Source organism: Ornithorhynchus anatinus, chromosome X1 (genome assembly GCF_004115215.2).
Source record: "Ornithorhynchus anatinus isolate Pmale09 chromosome X1, mOrnAna1.pri.v4, whole genome shotgun sequence".
Taxonomy (NCBI): domain Eukaryota; kingdom Metazoa; phylum Chordata; class Mammalia; order Monotremata; family Ornithorhynchidae; genus Ornithorhynchus; species Ornithorhynchus anatinus.
In genome coordinates this window covers 66,433,216-66,458,380 of record NC_041749.1, presented here as the reverse complement: position 1 = coordinate 66,458,380, position 25,165 = coordinate 66,433,216, and the positions used below count along the sequence as shown (strand labels likewise).

The 25,165-nt window shown below is 39.4% G+C and overlaps 1 protein-coding gene across 1 annotated transcript in view; it reads left to right on the top strand.

The window, feature by feature from the left end:
- Positions 1-25,165, top strand: part of PTPRG (protein tyrosine phosphatase receptor type G) — a 686,752-nt gene that overhangs the window by 504,506 nt on the left and 157,081 nt on the right. Inside the window, exon 6 of the mRNA XM_039910413.1 lies at positions 13,282-13,348. Within this exon, the coding sequence (XP_039766347.1) occupies positions 13,282-13,348 (67 nt within the window). The remainder of the gene's footprint in view (positions 1-13,281; positions 13,349-25,165) is intronic.

Here is a 25,165-nt window from a genome sequence, read left to right as displayed (position 1 = left end):
TTATGTCTCGCTTCTTTGTTACCAGTTAATTTTAAACCTCCATCCAACTCAGATATATTTTAAATTTACTACCAAACTACTTGCACATCCTCAATCAGTGTCTTTGGATTGGTGGATTTCTTTAGAATATTTCTTATTAAATGGAAATTTCCCCATTTTATAACTTTAACAGAGTTTTCAGGCAAATAATCTTGGGTGTCATGAAGACATTACTGATGCTATTAAATCGGTCAGATTTAGTGGTAATCTTTTGAAGGCATTGTTTCCCCTGCTTTTGTTTATTAGGATTAAGTTCAATGTTTAGACTAATTAATAGGGTTATCTAAAATGCACCCTTGGGAATGAACTATCTTGAACTGTAATTTCCTGGGTGACAGCTCTTCAGAAAGTGAGAGTTGTGTAAGGGAGTATGCTATATTCGGTGTGAAGTATTGCTTAGTACAGTGAATTGGTACTTGCTGAATTGTCAGAGAATGCATTCTGTTAACAATTGTTCAATGGACCAACACTGAAACACAATCAACTGTCTTTCTTCGATAAATTTTCTGATGTGTAATTAAATCATATTAAACTTCTTGGCTTTGAATTTAGAGTAGTCACTGCTCATGCCACTGCATTTTATATTGGTTCATTGCCATGGATAATCTTTCTTTCATTGTCAAGGTCTTATTATTTGTGCTCTGATTTATAGGTTTTCTTTCTTTGTTTAAACCTGAAAGCTACTGCAAACTCTTTGTCTCGGGAATCGATTATCATTACATTTTTCAACTTTCTACTTTGAGCTTGCACTGATATGGATTTAGATATCCATAAAGTAGTAGAGGGACTGTCAATTTTCAGCAACGTGTTTTGGGAGGACTTGAATTGCAGTCTGCTGAGTTATAAATAGTACGTTGTGCAAGTTAAATAATAATAAGGAATCTTGGTTATTATTAAGATCTGAGATGGTCAGTATATTAGGTTAAATTTTCCATCAAGTAAATATCCCTCTGAGTTTATGAATTAGAGTGGTGGTCCTCAAATTTCTTTTGCCTGGAGGCAATCTAAATTTACTTTTTGTGGACCTCTTCTTCTGCAATACCTCTCTTAAATAACTTCAGATTTAAGAGATGTTGAATAAATATTCATATTATAGATTGAAATTTATTTTGATTAAACTATCAATTTATAATCATCACTTTGTTTCAGAGGTTATAAAATAAATACCCAAATTCATAAAAAATCAATTCACAGATATTACTATGTAGATTAAAAAAATTCTTACTGAAACACTCTGGATTTAGATCCCAAGATGTCTTTTAGCCAAATGTACATTTTTTTCAAGTGTCTGTAATGTTTCCCTTTACTTATAGGTGTGGGAGACATTGCCTAATAGAATCTGTTTTGAAATAACTTTAAAAGGAATTGAAAAAACATAGAAGGGAAGTAGTTTTTCCAATCCCTAGTCTAGCTACTGTAGCTGAACACTGAAAACTGATAAATAAATATCACACAGACATGCCAAAAGAAAGTAGCTCAGAAGAAGATGACAGGTTCTGATGAAGCCTTTTCCAGTCACTGTGAAAAGACTTCCTTATCCTCATCTATTTGCATTTATTTAAATGTGTAGCTAGGTCCATGGACCCATCACCTTAAACCTAACGCATGACAAACTTGATAAAAACCTGTGGGGTCTGATGGTACATTCTGGTCTTCAGGTAAGAGGTAGGAATGATGATGATGATATTTGTTAAGCGTTTACTATGTGCCGAGCACTGTTCTAAGCACTGGGGTAGGTACAAGGTTATCAGATCGTTCCACGTGGGGCTCACAGTCTTAATCCCCATTTTACAGATGAGGGAACTGAGGCCCAGAGAAGTGAAGTGACTTGCCCAAAGCCACACAGCTGGCAAATGGCAGAGCCGGGATTAGAACCCATGACCTTTGACTCCCAAGCCCGGGCTCTTTCCATTAAGCCATGCTGCTTCTCAATGATGCTTACCATGTGGTTGGGTAGGAGTGGTGCAATGCTCTCCATCATCAGCATCCCACCATGAATGTTCCACAATTCAGGAATATACCTAAAGAGTGTAAAAGTCCTATGTCTCCTGCATCCCTGTGATTCCTCAATGTGATCCAAAAACCTGATTGGAAGCACCAAGTTATGACTCAGCTCGCTGTGCTTTGGCCTTTTCATCACACTTTGTAGTAGTGGTAGTAATGGTATTTATTGAGCACTCTCTGGGTACCATGCACTTGGGAAAGTACAACAGAAGCACAGCCACTTTAATGGGGGGGATATGAACGTAGAATTATTTCCAATTATTGTAATCAGAATAATACTTGTACCAGTGATTTATATATATGGTGCAAGTGCTGAGCAGGGTTCTTTTTTTAATGGTATTTATTAGGCACTTACTATGTGTCAAACAGTGTTCTAAATGCTGGGGTAGGTACAAGTTAAGTCAGACACAGTCCCTGTCCCACATCGGGTTCACAGTCTAAATAGGAGGGAGAACAGGTATTGAATCCCCATTTTACAGTTGAGGAAACTGAAGCACAGAGAAGTTGTGACTTACCCAAGGTGTCATTGAAAGAAATTGGCAGAGTTAGGATTAGAACCCAGGTCCTCTAATTCCCAGGTCTATGCTCTTTCCACTAAGCCATGCTACTGTGTGACATTGGGCAAGTCACTTAACTTCTCTGTGCCTCAGTTACATCATGAGGATTAAAACTGTGAGCCCTATGTGGGACAGGAACTGTGTCCAACTCAATTATCTTGTATCTACCGTAGTGCTCAGAACAGTGCCTGGAACATATTAAGCGCTTAACAAATACCATAAAAAAATGTGTGTAAGTGCTAGAGATGGCTGATGATTGAGCCCATAGATATCAACATGATCAGCAGTGATCTTTGTATAAAAACTACACTAAAACATGTAAGTTAAGTCCTCTGAAATCATGAATGTGTACCTAGAAGTTCCTACATACTCTCTGGGAGGATCAAGAATGGCCAAGTTTTGAATTCATCACTAACACTATCATCATCATCATCTTAGTGAGAGAGAGCCAGTTTGTAGTGGCTGGTCAGCCTGATTTTTTAATTTCTGCCAACAGTGTTTAAATGGCAAAAGTAAAAAGAGAGTACTGGGGGTAGGTCGCTCAATGTGGGCAGGGAACGTATCTACCAACTCTGTTTTGTTATTTTCTCCCAAGTACTAAGTACAGTGCTCTGTACACAGCAAGCGCTCAATAAGTACCATTGGTTGATAGACTGGGTGTGATCTAGGGTTCTGGGTTAGTGGTGTGAATGTGACAAGGAGACAATGACAGGCATGAACCTTTGCATTTAGGGAAGAAAGGATTGCTCTAGAGCACTTTGAGGCATAATAGCATGAGACATGTGGAGTTGGGAAGAGACCTAAGGTCCTGGTAGGGGCAGAGAACAGTTTTGGAGGTTGAGGAAAGTTAGCTAGCATAGGTGGGTAAGAGGTTATGTTCAGAATGAGGTGATTTAGATTTAGTAGTGTAGGTGAGCCCGTTGTTGGGTAGGGATTGTCATTATCTGTTGCCGAATTGTACTTTCCAAGCGCTTAGTACAGTGCTCTGCACACACTAAGTGCTCAATAAGTATGATTGAATGAATGAATGAATGGGATGTAATTTTGAAATTGGAAGTGGCATAGCATCTGGGAATTTGGAGGTCCAGTGTGTTAGATCCTAAGCTCTTTGAGAGCTGGGATTGTGCCTACTTTATTGTACTCCCCAAGTACTGAATCTGGACAGAAGACGTGCTCTATATGATTGTGTGTCTTTGTTGGTGTGTGACTGATGTGGATTTTAGTTTAAAGTCAATTAGCTGAAGTAATTGGACTAATTCAGATGATCAAATTTTGAATAGTCAAAAATGAGCTTGACAATCTCTGATAGGCACTCGCAATTTTAAAATTCTCTGTTAGCTTCATTTCAGATAAATGATCTGTTTGGCTAACATAAGCTTTCTGCTGTATATCTTTCTTGCAGACATTACAGGGTGGCACATTTTAAATGGGCTTCTGTTCAATTCAGTCTGCGTGAAATAGTTTCCTGAACTATGTACCTTTATTGGGAGTGAAAGAGGAAAAGAATATACATCTAATGTGTTCTAGTGTAAGTTCCTAGATTTGAAAAGAGTAGGCTATGCTTGCCTCTCTAATCCTTTAATATTGTTTTTTTGTTCATGGCAGGATTATTAACAACTGAAAGTCAAAGTTGTCCAGCACAGTCAGACTGATTCAAGAGAACTTGCCTTCAAGTCACTGAACCTGAAATAAGCTTCTATAGCCCTAGGCTCTTCAAATATAATACATATTTTTTTAATCAAAGGTCACCGCAATATCTGTGTGAAATGGTTCACGTTCCCGCATAAGTTTTTTTTGTCATGTTTTGCTAGATAACGGACCCCTTTGTGTTTCATTCTAGCACAGCAGCAACTTTCATTTCGAGGAGACATGCAGGCTTGGAATAAAGTGGTCTTGTGAAGTTGCCAATGGTGGGCTGGTGATTTTTCTTATTTTTTTATTCTCAGCTTATCTTGGCATTGTAATGCAATAGAGTAAAAGACAAAGAAAGGCAAACATCAAGGGCCTCCTCTGAAAATTAAGGTTAGCAAGGTGTCCCTGTCCCAATCTATTTTCTCTTCCTACTCTCCTGCTGCCATTAGAAATGGAATGTCATGCAAGCACAGTGCCCAAGAAAACTACTGCATTCTCAGTCCAGATCTATTTGATGCTCATGAAAATGAGAAATTGTTAGCCCTGGCTAGAGTCAAGCACAGTGCTGGCAAGGAATATGATCACGTCTCACATTGATTTGCCAATGTTCCTCAGTATCGACCTACAGGGTACTGGTTTTTCCAGTAATGGACCTGTCTGAAGCCAAGACTGGCAGTTGTGCTGTAAATTCTTTCAAGGGGAGATGGGAGTTTGTACTGTGAGAAAATGTTCTGTATAAAGTAGACTAAGAATACCAGCTTCATTTCATTCTGTGGATTTATCTGGCTATCAATCAAACTTTCTGGAGAGGCATAACTTGTCAATTAACTAGTTTCCACTAATGTTATGAATTAACAGTAACTTAACATGTTGCTAAGATGCCATTTTAAAAAATCCTCTTTGCATTTATAGTTTTGTTTCCTTTTTATGTTAATCCCTCTCCACTGCTGAGGAATTAGGAGTTTCCTCATCTGCTGATGGAAAGTGCTCCCAAGGGTCCTCCCTTGTCAAATGGAGCAAAATGGATGATTACTCAATGTCAGGCCCTTCCCCTCTAATAGAAATTTCTAGTTCAACTGTGGGATGCTTTTTGGCAAAGTTTTGCATCTCTATTAGTATTGGTTGTGGTATGTGGATTCTTGAAAGGGATACAATTCTTGAGCTTCAGTAGTGGAAATTAGGCAATTCTTCTCTTCCCAGAACTGACATTTCTCCAGGGTTGCTAAACTGATTGTTTAACTGTTTTGACATTCATAAAACTTATGGACAATCTTTGCTCTCCTTCACATGCTTCATTCCAAAGACTGATAGTGTTAAAATTGAGGTAATCAAAAATGTTATTTAATGTAGATTGGACATATAAAAATTTCTCACCATCAGAATGGGTAGAAAAGGCCTTTTCAGATATCCTTACCAATTTTGGGTATTCCTTCTACTGAGGGAGAAAAACTGGGGAAAAAAATAAATTTTTGATTGCGAATGCAATGTTGAACAACATCCTAAAGGTAAATCCCCATCTCAGGCCAGGGACCAAACTATGTTCTGAACATGGAATTTCATTAGTTAACTCTAAGAAATACATTTCCTAGTTAGAGTAAAGGATATAAGATTTAATTTTTGATATAAGAATGTAATGTCAGCATGATATGTATTTTTCTGTGTAAAGCAAATCTGACCTAATATGAATGAAAGGTAGGAGAGTGGTATTGCATATTGCACTTAGACTAAAAGAATAATTGAGAACCCAGATTATTGTGCTGGCCACACTATCAAGGAATCTATGAAAAGATCAAACAAATCAGGCCCCTAAAGAGCTAATAGAAAATGCCAGGACCCTTATCCTTTCCCAATAGGGTGTGATATCTCTGTTATAATCTGCTAGTAAATAAGTTACCGCTATCCATCTGAGCTAGATAAGTGATTATCTTATGCAGATATACAATTTAAGATAACCATCCCTCTGATTCTACCAGTAGTCACTTTTCTCACCATCCATAGTTAACTGTGCAGTTTTTCTCAGTAGACACAAATCCTTTTCACCACAAGAAGATATTGGCTAGATGTGATGTTTATAGTTCGAGGGGAGCAGCTGGCAATATCAAATTCAAGGCATGGGGGTTGTCTTGGCCATTTTATTTAGCAGATGGCCAGGACTTGATAGATTGAAGATTATTAGTATCCAAGTCAAGGGCCAAATGGGACATCAGACAAGAAAAGTAAATTATAACACTGTTTTCAGGCACTCTGAGGTGAACACATGGTTTCAATCCACATTACTCTTTATGGACAAAATGTCATTTCAGTTCAACCAGATAATTGTGCATCCTCTTGGTATAGGATCTGTCTGTACATTGGCATACTGGCACCTTTAATTTAATGAGACTAGAATAAGGAAGCTGCCAATAGGAGGTCAGTAATCATTTGAGATTGAAAATCTGGAAGGATGAAGTGTTTCATCCTAGATCAATTGAACTTGATATTCATTCTGTAGTTCCTTAGGGATTTGACTAGGACCTGTTTCCCTGGAGCAAGAGAATATGTTGGGGTTTTTCCATTCAATTGTAAGTATGAATCCCAGAAGCAGTTTCCATGTACTCAGTGGTGTGTATGTATTCTGTTTTCTTTTCCCAACTTCTTGGAAAAAATCATTTCGTGATCTATGTTACCTCCATGTAATGACATACTCCACGTAATGTGAATAGTGCAGTGCAATTAAAGTCATGGCTGATGGCATTCCTGCAGAAGCCTACTGGGAAGGAGCGGGCTGGTGAACTAGGTATCTGCACAAGATATTCTTGAATAAGTGGAACTCTGATGAAATTCATTCAGTGGTATTGAATGCTTACTGTATACAGAGCACTGTACTAAGCGCTTGGAATGAAATGCCATAGGCCTTTCATCATCACCACCATAATCATTATATTCAAGAAGAAAGGTGAGAACTGACTGCAGTTGCCATTGCCACGGCCAGCGAAATTGTTGTCGGATTCTGGTCAAACTACTGGAGAATAATATTCACAATTGTGTGCACAATGTGGCCGGAAACTGTGGATCTCATTGAGCTTTTCAGCTGTACATGCACTCGCAGGTGAATTTTGTTAGTTGTGTCCTCTTAGGACTTAAATAATATACTCTGATTCAGTATGCAGTGATCCATGGAGTAGGCCAGATGACTTTTCAGTATGCTGAGTCATGGGGTGGAGTTTAGAGAAGTGGGAGTTCTCTCTTCCTACCCATTCCTCCTTCTCATATTCACAATACCTGTCCCCTCCCTCACATTAAACCTTAATTTATTTTAAGGCAAATCTCGGGCTTGTCCGAAAAGGGCACAGTTAGTTTCATGTGGCAGCAACATCCAGGTGTTGAGGCTCTAGTCAGAAGAATCTTTCAGGCTCAGACTCATAGCAGGGAAGAAGCAGCCATGACCAGAGACAGGAAGGAAAGTGATGGTCACCAGAAACTTGAGAAGTGATTGGGCCCAAAGACCCCCAAGAGGGAGAGGCACCCAGACTCAGAGCCATTAATGAGGTGAAGTACTTGGGCAGCTTCATTGGAGAGACTTATCTAGGCTTGGAATGTAAGATGGGAGTGGTGCCAGGATACTGGGATTACAGCAAGGAAGCATCAACTGGGAAAAGTCATGTAGGATCTGAGCTACCTGGAGTGGCAAGCCACAGCAGAGTTTAGAGGTGAGTCTGTGGGGCTTCACCACAAGAGCCAGCCATCATGACAGAGGTAGTCCACCATCTTGTGAAGGTCCTGGAGCCAGAAATGGCTTGGTCAGGCTGTTGTGGACAGGAGAGTCAGCCAGTCCTGTCTGCGGTAGCCAAAGGCCTCCGATCTCCTGAGTGGATTTCTGCAATTGCCTTTTCTGTGTCTGAATGTATTGAAAATGACCCAAGTTGCTTTGTTCTTGTACATTAATCAAATGGCAAATACACCTTCTCTAATTCAGAAGAATAAATGGATGCTAATCCTACCTGATTACCTTATATCAACCTCAGCACTTAGTACAAAGCTTAGCACATAGAAAGCCCTTAACAAATACAATTATTAACATTGTTATAAGTGCTATTACTAGTGTCAACAAGCTGATGAAACTCTAGCTTAAAGAATGGAGTAAGATCATTAGGAAAATATTTCAATCAATCAGTCAATGGAATTTACTCAGCACTTTGTAAAGAGTACCGTACTTTTTTGGGCGAGTTCAGTGCAGTTAGTTGACACAATCCTTGCCCTTGAGGACCTTACAGATACGCAAACAAGCCAGAGGTAGGACAACTCCATTTTCTCCTTCCTTCCCTGTCCTCCTCCTCCTATTCTATAATCCGGGACTGGGAGTTGGCAAAGGAAGTTAAGCTTAAGGATGGAAGTTTAAAGATAGGGTGATGCAAAAAGAGATCTCTGTAATTTACCAGGTTAATCAAGGTTGTTGGGCCTAATGAGGTAAGTAGGAAGCAGGGTGGTCATAGCCTTCTACTAGCTAGATATAAATCAACAATACAATACCATTAATAAGAAACACCCTTATGTGGAATAAGGATGTGTTACCTAGAATCTGACATTCTTGAGCCAGGACCACTTCTGCTCTGCACAGTTCTTGTTAGGGTCTAGCTTATGTTGAGGCATTGTCTCTAGTTTGGGTAACCATTCTTATAAAAAGAGAGGGAAAAATTAGAAGGGGGCCACAAAAGAGCCATAAAAATGATGAAAGGAATGGACAATATATCCTATTAAATAAGGTTAAAGGAATTAAGATTTTTGTTTTTTATTAGACTGTAGAAAAGGTGAGTTTTATAGAGAGGGTATTGACTGTGGGCAGGGTTCTCCATGCCCAAATCAGCAGGAGAAATTGCCTTTTTTAAAGCAGGAAGCATTTTGTTTGAATAGAGGAAGAGATATCTTGACTGTCAGGGTGCTAAAAAATTAGTTTTCCAAGGGATGTTGTGTAGTCTCTTTAAGGAAAGAAGAGATAACGATCTACCCTGGGTGATTACATCATATACCTTCCTGAAGGCATCGGCAGTAGTATCTCTCTGCTGCCTGATAGCCTGTGCAACAGCCCTCCTCCCTCCCAACGGACTCTTGTCCTGGAGCAGGGAAGTGCTAAAGACTATCCTCTCACTAGAGTTAATGTTTAAACTTGCATATTTTACTATGGATATTTTTGATTGCTGAATTTTCACTTGTTTTCATTGTTTTGATTGCATTATCATCATTATAAATACTATTCTCCCCCAGTTATATTGTGAGCCCCTAGTGGGCCAGTGGTCATTTATCAGTCAATCAAATTTATTGAGCACTTATTGTGTGGTGAGCACTGTACTAAGCTCTTGGGAGAGATAATATAACAGAGTTGGTAGACACATTCCCTGCCCATAACAACTTTACAGTCTAGAGGTCATACTGATTTAGGGAAAATGACCTCACTGCTTAATACAATAATACTTTCTTCCTTGTAAGTGAAATTTGCATCTTGCTTGGGTTGTACTCTCCCAAGCACTTAGTACACTGCTTCACACTCAGGCTTTCAAAAAATACACTGATGGATTAGATCAATAAATATTAATAGTAATCTCTTGAGATCCCATACAGCTCTGATGTTATGATTCCGTAGGTTGCATCCCTTTGGTTTTTCTGTTCTGTGCAATATAAATGTTACTTATGTAGTTCTGTCAGGGTGGATTATGTACAAAATCATATATGACAGATCCCAAGGAATCTTCAATGTGGAAGTCATATGGTAGTGCAACTTTTAACATCATTTTTGGGATGGTTGCCTATAGACAATAAGAGCAGTAATTCAGCTTAGATCTAGATTCGATCACTTATGCTGACACAAAAATCTTTGTGAATTAGCCTGTGTCTCAGGTTTTGAATGTAGGTGTGTACCAGGCTATGTCACAAGCCCATAATGTTGGCATTATCCTTGACTCCTCTCTCATTCAACCCACATATTCAATCCGTCACTAAATCCTTTCGGTCCCACCTTCATAACTTCACTAAAATCCACCCTTTCCTCTCCATCCATACCTCTACCACGTTAATATAATCATTCATCCTGTGCCACCTGGATTACTGCATCAGCCTCCTTGCTGACCTCCCAGTCTCCTGTCTCTCCCCACTCCAGTCCATACTTCACTCTGCTGCCTGGATCGTTTTTCTGCAAAAACATTCTGGACATTACCCCGCTCCTCAAAAAACTCCAGTGGTTGCCCATCCACTTCTGTATCAAACAAAAACTCTTCTCCATTGGCTTCAAAGCACTCTGTCACCTTGTCCTCTCCTACCTCACCTCACTTCTCTCCTTCTACAACCCAGCCATCACACTTCGCTCCTCTAGTGCTAACCTTTTCACTGTGCCTTGATCTCACCTGTCTTACTGCCGACCCCTAGCCCACGTCCTGCCTCTGGCCTGAAATTCGCTCCCTCCTCTCATCCGACAGACAGCCACTGTCCCCAACTTGAAAGCCTCATTGAAGGCACATCTCCAAGAGACCATCCCAGACTAAAGCCCACTTTTCCTCATCTCTCATTCCCTCTTTGTCACCCTGACTTGCTCCCTTTGGTCTACCCCCCCTCCCAGCCCCAAAGCACTTATATAATTGTCTGTAACTTTATTTACTTGTACTGATGTCTGTCTCTTCCACTGTAGACCGAGAGCTTGTTGTGGGCAGGGAATGTCACTGTTTATATTTGTATTGTACTTTCCCAAGCGCCTAGTGCAGTGCTCTGCACACAGTAAGTGCTCAATAAATACAGTGGAATGAATGAAATGTAGCTGTATCATGAATGACTGTAACTTGGAATTCATTTTTCCATAGATTCACATGTAATTACCTAGGTTCCATTCCAGAAACAGCCCCAACGTGACCCCAAACTTACACTGCCCTGCTCTCCTTATCCCTTTTCTTCCAAAATTACTGGGGAATTTTTTTTGACCCCCTTGCACCTAAATATGGCCATTTCCACCACTGTCTTCCGGCTCTTTTTACCCCATTTAGTATTTTTTTTTGTAAACCGGGAACTCGTTTAGCCCCTCTTCAAGCCATATGCTCCTTCCAGCTGTGAAGGGGCAGGAAAATGTCACATGGTCCTGGCCCTACCTATCTTTAGGAAATTGAATTACAAGGTAGTTGCGTTTCTATTAAAAAGCACAGACATACTTGCAGAGTTGAAGATCCCAAATACAATGCTCTTCTGCATGGTCCTGCCTTCCAGATTCTTTCTATCTTTTGCTGTTTTTCCCAAACAAGTTGTACTTGTCTTCAGAAATAGAATATAAAGAAAATGCAATGATGCCCAAGCTTAATTAAGACTAAGTACTAAAGAAAACATTACACACATCTAAAACCCAATTGTTTTGTCTGCAAACTTTTTATTTAATTTGCTAGTGGCACCAATGACCTGTTTGGCATAATAGAATCAGTGAAAAATATCTGGAAACATATTTCATGGATTTAAATCTTTATCTCTTCTATCTCCAGATTTTTTTTCATGGTATTTGTTAAACACTTACTATATTGTACTAAGCACTGGGGTAGATCAAGCTAATCAAGTTGGACACAATCCATGTTCCACAAAGGTGCACAGTCTTAATGCCCATTTTACAGTTATGATAACTGAAACACAGAGAAGTGAAGTGTCTTGCCCGAGGTCACAAAGCAGACAAGTTCTTCTAAGCAGCTTGCCATATAGCAAGTCATCACCTTGTATTTATCACAGAGATCTATTATGGGCTCGATCCTGGAACAAAGAAAATTGACCTTCTGAACTGATTTGACTTGGTTTAGTGGAAAAAGAGCCCAGGCTTGGGAGTCAGAGGTCATGGGTTCTCATCCCGGCTCCACCACTTGTCAGTTGTGTGTCTTTGGGCAAGTCACTTCACTTCTCTGTGCCTCAGTTCCCTCATCTGTAAAATGGGGATGAAGATTGTGAGCTTGATGTGGGACAACCTGATTACCTGTATCTACCCCAGCGCTTAGAACAGTGCTTGGCACATAGCGCTTAAGAAATACCAACACTATTATAATTATTTGGCTATCCATGCATCTGGTTGGGTCTAGAAATTGGCTTATGGATATAGGTAGTCTGATATTGCTGACTGAAAGAGGGGGTTTAAATGATGAATTTTCTTCATGTCTATTCAGAAGAGGTTCAGTCACAAAGTAGTTATGTTGTAGAACTTCATAAGGAGGTGTTAGCAATGCTAGCTCACAGGTAATCATTTGAAGTGTTTATATATGATCATCATAATCACCACCAATGGTATTTATTGAGCTGCTACCGATCTGCATCAGAAAAGGTAATTATTTGTCAATTAACTTAATTTGAATAGTTAAGAGTTTGGAAGAAAATGTGACTAGAATAAGGGATTTTATCCCAAACCAGCAATTCTGAGGAGTAATACAAAGGAGTCTGGAGTAAGACCTGGCAGGGAGCAATGTGAAAAAAACTTTTTGAGATTACAAAGTCTTGTGATAGAAAAGACAGGGATTGCTGAGATCTTGCTCTGCTAACCTAACCTTTTGCTTTCAGGAAAATTGATTAGTTCCAAATGTAGCTATTGCCAGCAAGTGTAAGAAATGGCATCTCACTGGTGAGGTACTTTAGAGAGAAGCTGAAAAGGAACAAATAAGTTTTCTGAAAAGTGGGGAAATACAATCACATGAAGGTATTAAAATACTCAGTGAAAGATGGATGGTTGTATGATAACTCTCAACTGCTCCTTATCAGACTGGTTTCTTTCTACAAAAAAAAATAAAGTAGGAGGAGAAAAATCCATGGTTACGTTTTTAGCCTTTGCTAGTACTATAATATTTTCATCTTTTAATATATTCACATTACTTTTTTCTTTTGATTTAGCTTTCCTCACTTTATTTTATTATATCATAAATCTTTGAGCATTTGGTGAGAGCCATTGTATATGTGAGAACTAAACAGCTTGCTAGATAACATCTTTTTTTTCCATCTCTTTAGAAGATTAAACTGAGACTGTTCTGTCTGATGCCAGAATAGATTTAACCAATCATGTATCCTTTACATGTAGGTCAGTCAGAGGGACAATCCGGCACTGGATCCTATTATCCATGGGTTGAAGGGTGTCGTACATCATGGTAAGTAAGCTACTTACATTTCCTTTTGTTGGGAAGAGGAGAGGGTTGGAATATTGTCCTTAAGGGACAGGGTAACCCTTGGAAGGACACAGTGAGGCGTGAATTCCTCATTCAGTGATGTTTAAGGGCATTAAGGCCATTATTTGATTGGTAAAGATCAGACTCATTTTTTACCTGTAAATGGGTATGGGTTAACAGTAAGCAATTTGTTTCTTCTCAGTCACTGCTTAAGAATGCATATCTTATAAATCAAACTGTGGTTCAATTCATCATATATATTAGTACTCAAGTGGAAGGAGGATGTTTTTCACCTGCCATTTGTCTTGTAAGTTGTTCTAAAAATATTTCTCTCTCAGGTTTCTGTTCATTTACACATTACTGTATTTGTCTTTCAAATTTAAGTATCGGACAATGAAACAAACTTAACTATCGGTGAGAATTAATGAAATTTGCCGCGGATGAGCATAATTTCATTGTTGAAATATTTAAATTCAGCCTGTTCTTTTGGCATTAAACTACTTATCCCTAAATTTACAGCAGGTAGAGAGAACCATTTATTTTGTCTTTTTGAACTGATTTGTATTGGAGAAATTTTCTGGTAACTTTATCTGTAATGCATCATTAGCATGGCATCAAGAGCCTCTAATTTCAAAAGTACCCTTGTGGCAGTGAGCTGTAGAGTTTGGATTAAATATAATAATTTGGAAGATTTTAATAATCTAATTAGAATTCCAAAGACAACTACAGAAATGGCATTAAGTATCATAATAAATGGCACTCCCATCTATATCTCTATGGTAAATATATCTTCACCCCTTTTCAGAAGAATGTCTTTAAACATTAGCTAACATCATACAGCTTAATAAACATATTTTTTCCCTCCTGACTGGAAACCTAAAGCAAGTTGACAGTGTTAGATGAATGCAAAGAAGATTTTAGATTAATTGCTTCATTTCAGTGAGTTAGTGGTACAGCTTAGAAAACCAGCAAATTTAGTCAGAACAAAAAATAGGGGTTAAGTGATAAAATCCAACAAAACTTTCATTTAGACAATGTTTCTATAAGTGTTCTCCATTTGAAAATTGCAGAATGATTCTGCAAAATAAAAACTGTACACGATATACTCTAGGCTGTAAGCTCATTGTGGGCAGGGAATGTGTCTGTTATATTGTACTCTCTCAAGCGCTTAGTACAATGCTCTGCACAAAATAAGTGCTCAATGAATACCTTTGATTGAAAATTAGGTAGTTTTTTGGTAAAAATAATATTATTATGAAAGCCCCCTGAGGAGCAAGCCTACTTTGCCCCCTCCCCCCCAAAAAAAAGACCTGGAATGGTTTTTTCTTGTTAAGATTTTTTTATGGTTGGAAAAATACGACTTTCTGAAGACCCTGCACCAATGAAAGTTTCTTTTTACCTAGTATGGTGGTGGGCATTTAAAATCCTGATTGATTTAGCACTAGATTGAAATTATATTGCTATTTATTGCATATTGCACAGCTTCAGTGTAGTTGCTGAAATCTTGTGAAGTTAACACCACAATCTTTTAAAAATATAAGTTCTTCTACATGGATCTGGTTCTCCTAATTTAGTAAATATATTGCTTTTCTGACACTGTGTAAATAATGAATAATAATGTATGGTCACACAGGTACATAGTTGTGTTTCAGTCTCCTGAAGGATAAAATGTGTCTCTGCCAGGAGGGCAAGGCTCAATCTCCAATGGCTCCTTCCCCGCTGCCTTCAAACATGCCCACATCTCCCCCATCCTAAAAAAACCCGCTCTTGACCCCACTTCCCCCTCCAGTTATCGCCCGATCTCCCTACTACCCTTCCTTTCCAAAATCCTAGAACGAGTCGTCTACAATCGATGCTTAGAATTCCTTAACTCCCATTCTCTCCTAGACCCCCTCCAATCTGGCTTCCGTCCCCTCCACTCTACCGAGACTGCTCTCTCTAAGGTAACCCATGACCTCCTTCTTGCCAAATCCAATGGCTCCTACTCCATTCTGATCCTCCTTGACCTCTCTGCTGCCTTTGACACTGTCGACCATCCCCTCCTCCTCCATACCTTATCTCACCTTGGCTTCATGGACTCTGTCCTCTCCTGGTTCTCCTCTTACCTCTCTGGCCAGTCATTCTCGGTCTCCTTCGCTGGTGCCTCCTCCCCCTCCCATCCTTTAAGGCATTTAAACCTTATTTTGCAGATGAGAAAACTGAGGCTTCCCAAGGTCACAGAGCACACAAGTGGATGAGCTGGGATAAAAAACTAGGTTCCCTGATTCTGAGACCTATGCTCTTTCCATTAGGCCATGCTATATCTTCTTCAGTTAAAAACTGAATGAAAAAAATTCATTGAATCTCTCCACTAGTTTCATCTGTCTCCCATTTCCTATGTATCCACACACCCATCTCTCTGCATCATTTCTACATTTAGGCTGATTGTCTGCTCATCTCTGGAGCCCTGTATCTGGGACTAGCAGTATTTCAGAGAACTGATTTCAGAAATGGACATTTTGGTCTTCAGCCTTCAACAACTTGAATTTGGCCTCCCAAACATCTCTCTCCCCTATCTGATTGGTAGTAGCATGTACCATAACCACCAGCACCTCCTCCCCCACATAGAACCAATCTACAAGTTTCATGAGATCTGCTAACTTTGCACCCCAGAATCACCCATGTACAGGCAAATCATCTGTGAGCCTGATGATTGAATCACCCACTATCATCACTGGCTAAGGAAATCTGCTCCTTAGGATATTCATTGTGAAGGGATACCATGAACTGGATGGAAAGAGAGTCCCATCTGTGGTTAATTCTTTCCTTTCCAGATGGATGATTTCTTTCTCTGCAGCAAAATGAGGGCTGCAGTGAGGGAGATGGGACTGCTCTACTATATTCTTTAGACTGGGTTGGTGAACTTCTTTCCATTGGTTTCTCTGTTTAACCACTCTTGCTATTCATGGTATTTGTTAAGTGCTTACTATGTGCCAGACCCTGTATTAAATGCTGGGTTAGATAGAAAATAATCAGTTTGGATGAAGTCCATGTCCTGCGTGGGGCTCAGAGTCTTAATCACCATTTAAAAGATAAGGTAACTGAGGCACAGAGAAGTAAAATCAGTTACCCAAGATCATACAGCAGACACATGTGGTGCTGGTATTAGAACCCAGGTCCTTCTGACTCCTGGGCCTGTGCTGTATCCAGTAGGCCATGTTGCTTCCCTGCTTCCCTTGTCCGCTGAAAACAGTCCTGTTCTCCCAGGTCAAGTGCTCCTTGGAATCAAGCACACATAAACAAAATTTATGCATACCTGTAACACCCAATATAATACTCTGGATCGTCTCTACTATGCAATTGGGCTTCTGCTGCATTTTCTAGTTACTATTTAACTCTAAATGTGATTCCTCTTAACCCTTAGTGTAACTAAGAATTCTTTTCTAATTGAAGTTTAAATCTAGTATAGTTATCCCTTGAAATAAAGTTGCAATCTAGCCAGGAGACAGCACCTCCTGCAGCCAACTACCATGAAACTCCCTTATTCACAGTTCCTGTTGACTGTTCCCAGACTGAGATTCTACTCCCAAGGTCAAGGGCAACTGTTTTTCAATAACAGTTCAGTTGAATAGCTAACCCTCTGTTGTTCACAGCTCAAGGTGGTTACTGGGTAATGAGCCCTTTGACTCTCTTCTATGCCACCCTTCCCTTACTTTCAATCTTTTTTTTTAAATGACATTTGTTAAGTGCTTAATATGTTCCAGGCACTATACTAAGCACTGGAGTAGATATGGAAATAGTATCCCACATCGGGGCTCACAACTTTAATTCCCATTTTATAGATGGGGTAACTGAAGCACAGAGAAGTTAAGTGACTTGCCCAAGGTCACACAGCAGACAAGTAGCAGAGCCAGAATTAGAACCCAGGTCCTCTGACTCCCAGGCCTGTGCTCTTTCCACTAGGCCATGCTGCTGCTTCTGCTGCTTTCCTACCACTTTTTCTAAGCAGCATATCCTAGTGGAAAGAGCACAGGCTTGGGAGTCAGAGGACCTGGGATCTAAGGTTCTAATTCTGGCTCAGCTACTTGTCTGCTGTGACTTTTTTTTTAATGGTATTTGTTAAGTGTTTCCTATGTGTCAAGCACTGTTCTAAAGTGCTGGTGTAAGTACAAGATAATCAGGTTGGTTACAGTCCCCGTCCCACAAAGGGCTCACAGTCTAGGTTGGAAGAAGGAGGATTTAATCCCCATTTTAAAGATGAAATAACTGAGGCATAGAGAAGATAAGTGACTTGCCCAAGGTCACATAGACAAGTGGCAGAGCCAGGATATTCATTCATTCAGTCGTATTTATTGAGCGCTTACTGTGTGTAGACCACTGTACTAAGAGCTTGGGAAGTACAATTGGGAAGTACAATTCAGCAACAAATGGAGACAATCCCTGCCCACAATGCGCTCACAGTCTAAAAGTGGGGAGACAAACATCAAAACATGTAAGCAGGCATCAGTAGCATTATTATAAATAAAAAGAATTCTAGATATATACACCTCATTAATAAAAATAAATAGAATTATAATTATAAATATGTACATATATACACAAGTGCTGTGGGATGGGGATGGGGTAGAGCAAAGGGAGCGAGTTGGGGTGGAGGGGAGGAGGAGCAGAGGAAAAAGGGAGGCTTAGTCTGGGAAGGCCTCCTGGAGGAGTTGAGCTTTCAATAGGGCTTTGAAGGGGGGACATATGCTAGCTTGGCAGATTTGAGGAGGGGTAGGGCATTCCTGGCCAAAGGTAGGATGTGGGCCAGGGGTTGACAGCGGGACAGGTGAGAATGAGGCATAGTGAGAAGGTTAGTGCCAGAGGAGCGGAGTGTGTGGGCTGGGATGTAGAAGGGGAGAAGGGAGGTGAGGTAAGAAGGGGCAAGGTGATGGAGAGCTTTGAAGCCAATGATGAGGAGTTTTTTCTTGATTAGAACCCAGGTCCTCTGAGTCGCAGGCCCATGCTCTTTCCACTGAGGCACACTGCTTTTCTGTGTTCTTGGGCAAGTCACTTAACTTCTCTGTGCCTTAGTTGCCTGATCTGTAAAATGGGGATTAAGACTGTGAGCCCTATGTGAGACATGGACTGTGTCCAACCTTATTATCTTGTATCTTCCCCTGTGCCTAGTCCAGTACCAGACACATAGTGCTTAACAAGTACCATTAAAAACAAACAAATGAAAAAAAAAACACCTTCCTGAATGGGAAGAATCCTTTTTCTTTCTTTTGGGTGGGAGAGGAAAGAAATTATTAGATTTCACAAAATCACAAACTTCACAAAATCTTCCTCGCAGTGGCTGTGAGACAAATTTACTCCCCAGGTTCCTCAAAAAAAACTATCTTAGTTAAAGGACAGATAAATTATCACTTGAGAGAACCCTTCAATAAATGTCACAAAATAATGCTCTTCTACACTCCCTTGTCAAAACTCAACAAGGAAAATTGGAGTATGACGAAAATCAAAATTTTCTTCACAAATAATTCACCTGCATGACTTGTTTACTTACCATGATCACTTTTTCCCTTTCTGGTTTATGTCAAGATAACCCAGTGACATTCCTTCTGCTCTAACCATATCCAGAGTCAAGTGAGTGGCTGAAATTGCCACTGGGGACTCAGGGCATAGGGCTGGCTCTGAGTTTGGGGGAATGAGGAAAACTGAGTGGAAGTTTGAAAATCACTGGTCACCAGCCTTTTCAGAGGAGCCCCAGAGGGGCAAACTGGTGTGAGACACAGAGAGAAATCATATTTCTGAAGAAATGAATAAGCTGGACTTCAGTGAAGTTGTCAGAGACAAAATGACAGACCTGTTAAAAATGAATCAGCCACTTAAAAAGAAGAGTTTTAGACATTGCTCACTACCCCTATGGATCTATGGTGCCAAGAGATATGACAACAAGAAAACACCATTAGCGGTGTGGCAGTTTTTTCTGCTTTAACCTTAACTACACCTGACAAGCCGTTTGCTTGCAGTGCAAAATGACTGCAGGTTGAAGAAAGAAAGGTGGGTGCCTTGGGGTTTCATCCTTTACATGTGACTTAGAGGCAAGTGTCCCCTGGTGTTTAGAAAGGGAATCCACAACAAAAGGAGGATGATAGGCAATCTGTCCAAAAGGAAAGCACTTGACTGCTAGTGTGACACTATCTCTCATTCTATTTAGTCCTTGTGCTTTTCCTCAGCTCTTTGCCTATTTCTGATTGTCTTTCAGGACCATTATCTCCCATGTGCAGGAACCTATAGGAAGGAATAGAGAACTTTCAGAGGAAAACAATCTGTCACAGACTGGCAGAAACACAAGAAACTGGCCCTCTGTAGTGGGCCTCAGGTGTTACTTTCTCTGGGCTTTGGACTTCGTTTATAAACTGCCTGTCAAGTTTGTGTGGCCTCAACTACCAATTCCAACTCCCACTTCACTTTAAATTATCCCAATATCCCTTAAAGCAGATAAGGGTGATTATATTTAGCATTCCGTAGAGGAAAAGGGCAGGTTTTAGAGTATTGAGTTTCTAGGGGAAAAACCATACACTGAAACAAAAATCGTTCGGTTTTTTTTTGTCATGATTACTGTTATTTTGATCTTCCAGTTCAAGCTCAATAGTAGGGCTTGGGTGGGTGGGAAGAAAAATAAATGGAATTGTGTGGAAATATTTTCACAGGTAAATTTTGGGATGGAGTGGTAGAGTCTGTGAAGATTATTACGTGTCACGTTTCAGTGATTATTCGTTTGAAGGTCAAAACATTCATTGTCAAAAGTTTTTTTTTATTGTTGGTACCAGAATAATATTTAAGAAATCAGTCACAGGAAACAATGGATTGCTGTTCCCTTGGGAATAAGAATATTAACTATGGTGTATTAATAGGTTTTAGTACAATAATGCAGGACAAAGTTTGATTTTTGAAATTCTTATTCCAACATATGTATAGATTCCGTTATGTAGCAGTGCATCAATTTGATCTTTCCTAATTGGCTTAATTCATTTAAGGTGCCACCAGCCTAGGTGCTTATCTTAACTCTTTCGATCTAGAAACCTTACAGAAACAGGTGATTTCCAGTGGGTCAGAAATGCCAGAGGATAAACTATTTTCCTTTTCCTACCCTGTTCATAACCAGGAAGTGCAGAGTTACATGGTTTATTGATTTTTAAATAACTGAATATAGAAAGGCTTCAAAAGCATGGAAGTTTAGTTTGAGACCAGTTTTTATTTGTTCAGACCTGGATTTTCCATCCTTCATCATTTAAACAATTAGTTGGCTTCTTATTTTACTAACCCAATAGGGATTACACACAGACTTTATTAATGGCATCTTGCTTGTTGCTGCCAGACTGCATGGCTAGGACTAGAACATACCATTGTTTACTCATTTCAAATCTTATACATAGCATAGAACAGTTTTGATAACATAGACCCTGCCTGCATTTCAACACCTTTCTGCTCACTTCCTGCCTTTGGGCCCTATTAGCATTAGCATCTCTAACTGAGGATGGGCTTGGAAAGTGAAATGAGATCAAACACAAATCAGTCTTTTAGCAGTTTGGGTTAAAGAAGGGTTCAGTGAAAGTGGGGCTGAAGCAATTTGCTAAAATAAGTTTTTTTCTATAATTATTTTGGGGGGATTTCACTTAGATCTTCTACTCTACCAATCACTCATCATCAATCTACTGAATATGTTGGAGGTGTCATTATTATCTTTTTTCCCTCATGGAGTTTCCCAGAGGAAGTAAAACATATACCTGGGTGCTGTCAGTTATCTCTTCCAGTGATGCGAATTGGAAATATTAAATAGCACAAGCTCTATGACTCTAATTTAAATGTCACATTCACTTCCTTAATGGTTGACAATGACTCTATGATATACTTCTTTTGGAACTATTAGTGTCAACATTTTTGCTATTCGGGCATCAATCCTTTATTCAAAATGTCACATTTTGTAAACTGTTACCTAAATTAGAGAAGTTAGGTGCTCTCAAGCAGCTAATGAAGCACCCTGACTTGAACATTCAATGGGCTTGGTACTGAGGAGATGAGGAGAATGAGAAACTACCAGCCAACCTAGGCAGGGGAGGGCTGACCAGGAGATCTATCCTCTAAGAATTGCCCTTGCTCCTTGACAGTTTGTTACAGCTCAGCTCAAATAAATGATCCAGCTTTCCATAAAGTTCCTGTCTTGTCTATTTTTAGTGCAATAAACTCTTAAATGTACATGATTGGGTGAGTGATTCATGTTAGAGATTATGGATTATTTGAGGCAGATTTATTTTTAAGATCTCATCATCTCTGAGTCTGGCTTTCATCAGAAGGTCTCAACTTGTATGACAAAAACAGTAGCTATCACCAAGCTCCAGTGACTCAGATCTCCTCTTCTATACAGGTTCCCACCACCCTAATGCCCAGATGGGCTCCAAAATTCCTCCATCATTTTGTATCATTTATGTCATTTCTCTCTTGCACCTATTCAGATAATCAAGAATTACCTGTATATAGGGTGCATGGTTGTAAATATAAGCATTATTTTTGGAGATGCCACCTTGTTTCACTTATTCCTAGCTACCTCTGAGATTACCTGTTTTTTAATTGGCCATGTGAAAGAACTTTTAGGACAGGGACAATATCTAGAAAAGGGACAGAGGAGGGCAAGGTAAATGATAAATGGGTGGAGCAACCTCCATTTGAAAATAAAAAAAAAATGGATTCCCTTCAGCTAAAGGTGAAGTCTAAGAGAACACCCAATTTAAATCCTGTCTGTTCTACCTTGACAACACTCAAGAATCCACCCTTTATCTCTATCCAAACTGCTACCATGTGGATACAAGCACTTACCCCTTTCCTGCATTTGCTCCTGCATCAGCCTCCTCACTGACCTCCCTGCATCCTGTCTCTCCCCTCTCCAAACCATACTTCACTCTGCTGCCCAGATCATTTTCTTGAAAAGCCATTGAATTCATATATCTCCAGCCCTCAAAAACCACCATAGGTGGCCCATCTACCTCCGAATCAAATGGAAACTCCTTGCTATTAGTTCTAAGGTATTCAATCATCTCTCTCCCTCCTATCTGACCTCACTGATCTCCTACTGCAACCCAGTCCACACACTCCACTTCTCTACCTCCAACCTACTCTCAATATTTCAATCTTGTCTATCCCTTCACTGACCCCTTGCCTTCATTCTCCCTCAGGCCTGAAACTCCCCCTCCCCCCCCACCTTCATATATATCCACCACTCTGCCCACCATCAAAGACCTCCTAAAATCACATCTTTTTCAAGATGCCTTCCCTAACTCAGCTCTCATTCCCCCACCCTGCCCTCCCCTCGGTGCCAACTGTGCTTTTGGCTGTGTACCCTGTAAGCACTTTGATAGTCACCTCAGTCCCACAGCTCTTATGTACCTATCCTTATACTCTCTCATTTCCCCTACCTGTAATTTCTTTTAATGTCTGTCTTCTCTAGACTGTCAACTCCTTGTGTTGAGGGATTGTGCCTATTATATTATACTCTCTTAAGCACTTAGTAAAGTGTTCTGCACGCAGCAAGCACTCAGTAAATACCATTGGTTAATATCATAGGCATTAGAGCGTTTTGCTCACATGGAACTCATGCCTAGATATCCACTGCAGGGATGGGATAAGGTTATAAAATACTTTGTGTTACTTCAAGAAGCCCTTATGGCTTTATTGGAAGCAGTATTCAAAAGAACTGAGTGAGTAATCATTTCAAGCTGTCATTAGCTACAGGGGTTTTAATCTTATTGGCTTGAATATCTCAACAGTGTCATGTTTGCTTAGGATTTGGAAGAGAGTTGCCTAGTTAATAGAAAAAGCCCTGAGATGGCAACCAAGAATCTTAGTTTTTGTCTGCTGCTGGGTAACTTAGTGGCCTTTGGCAAATAATAATCATAATTATGGGATTTGTTAAGTGTTTACTGTGTGCCAAGTGCTGTACTAAGTGTTGGGGTAGATATAAGATAATCAGGTTGGACACAGTCCCTGTCCCATGTGGGGTTCACAGTCTAAGAAAGAGAGAGAACAGATATTTAATCTCCATTTTACCAAGGAGGAATCTGAGGCCCATAGGAGTTAACTGACTTGCCCAAAGTCACATAGCAGAGAAGTGGCAGAGCTGGGATTAGAACTCAGGTCCTCTGACTCCCAGGCCTGTGCTCTTTTCATTAGGCCATGCTTATTGCCTCTTAACTTCTCTGTTTTTCAGTTTTCTCATCTGTAAAATCTGTAGGTTCAAGTGATTAATATCATTCACTTTCTTTCCTAATCTCTTGCATAGTATAACTGTGTTCAGCCAAAACTCTCACAGCTCTCAACAGTGGCAACATCTTTAGTCATGGATAAACTATCAAATATAGAATACAGAGTTCTTAGTGCTCTTTGGATGAGAGGTACTGCCTACCATAAATATCAGTTGTTGCTAAATTCAGTTCCCCAGCATCATATTTTATGAAACTCATTTTTGAAATGTAACCAAAGCATAGAAAATATTAGGTTATTAACCCCCTTGAAAAAAGCAATTAATCAAATGATTATCATTGAATGTTTTAATGATCACATTTTTAATCCAATTATGCATGTTTAGTTTGAATCTTTCAAATTTCTCTAATTAAAAATTACCTCCTTGGCTGTACTTGGAGAAATAAAAATTGAACAGGAAAGATTCTGATCCAGTTCATCTGTTAAAGAAAACCATGCTGACATTAGGTCAGTTTTGAGTTTTATAGTGGAACGTGACTTTACAAGGCATTATTTTAAATATTTCTGCGTAATTGATAGCAAAAAGTAGTCTTACTATGATACATAGTTTGCATTGCTTTAAGGTATTTTATTTCTTTTTCTAAATAAGCTTCTCTTGGTTGATTATTCATATTGTAGTTCAAAATATTTAAAAATGAAAGACGGAGTGGGGTAAAATGTAGACTACTTAATATGGTGTGTATTTAATATAAAAATCATGCATTATTCATTTCTTCAATTTGAATAACTTTGAATTTAACATCCCTGTTCCCCATCTCTTCCTTTGATGAACAATTAATTATTAAAATATACTATCATCTGCATATAGGCACTGAAAAGTCCTTGAAAGTGGAATAGACCCTTTATTTCTTTTTAATTTTTTGGTACAAGGATATATAGTACCTGGCTATTGTGGTATAATAGTCAACTGTTTTCTCTAAACTTGTTGCCTGATAGGATTTAAATTGCCAAAATAAAATAGATGATTTGCATTGCTCAAGTCAGGATAAACATGGGTTTTTTCCATCCTTATTTTAAAGGTGCTATCAAAAGTACATTTAATGCAAAAGGTTTCTCATGGAAGTCATTGTTAGTATTTTAGGTTTAAAATTTAATCTACCTTAATTTATTCATCTATTTGCTATGCACAGAGAAGAGATTTGGACAGGAAATGAAGCTTTTGATGGGGTTAGTTAAACTGTGATTTTTATTTTAAATTATAAAACCTTAGGAAAGATATCTTTTTGCCATTTTCTTAACACTTTAAACTAATTTCATCATTCACATTGGGGGACTAAATTATTTAAAGATATTTTTCATGTCCTAGTGATTATTCTATTGTGGGCACTTTTATATCTAAAACTTCATAGGATACATTAAACCTGTTTTGTTATTTCTTGCACCCTAGTGTTGGTGCTATGGAAGGCTGCAAGTCTCTCATTCACAACAAGGGAACCATGCAATTTTCAAGACTCTGTAGAGCATGGGGTGTTTCTGTTTAGGGGATAACTCTGAAATATGGAGGAGTATAAGGACAATCCC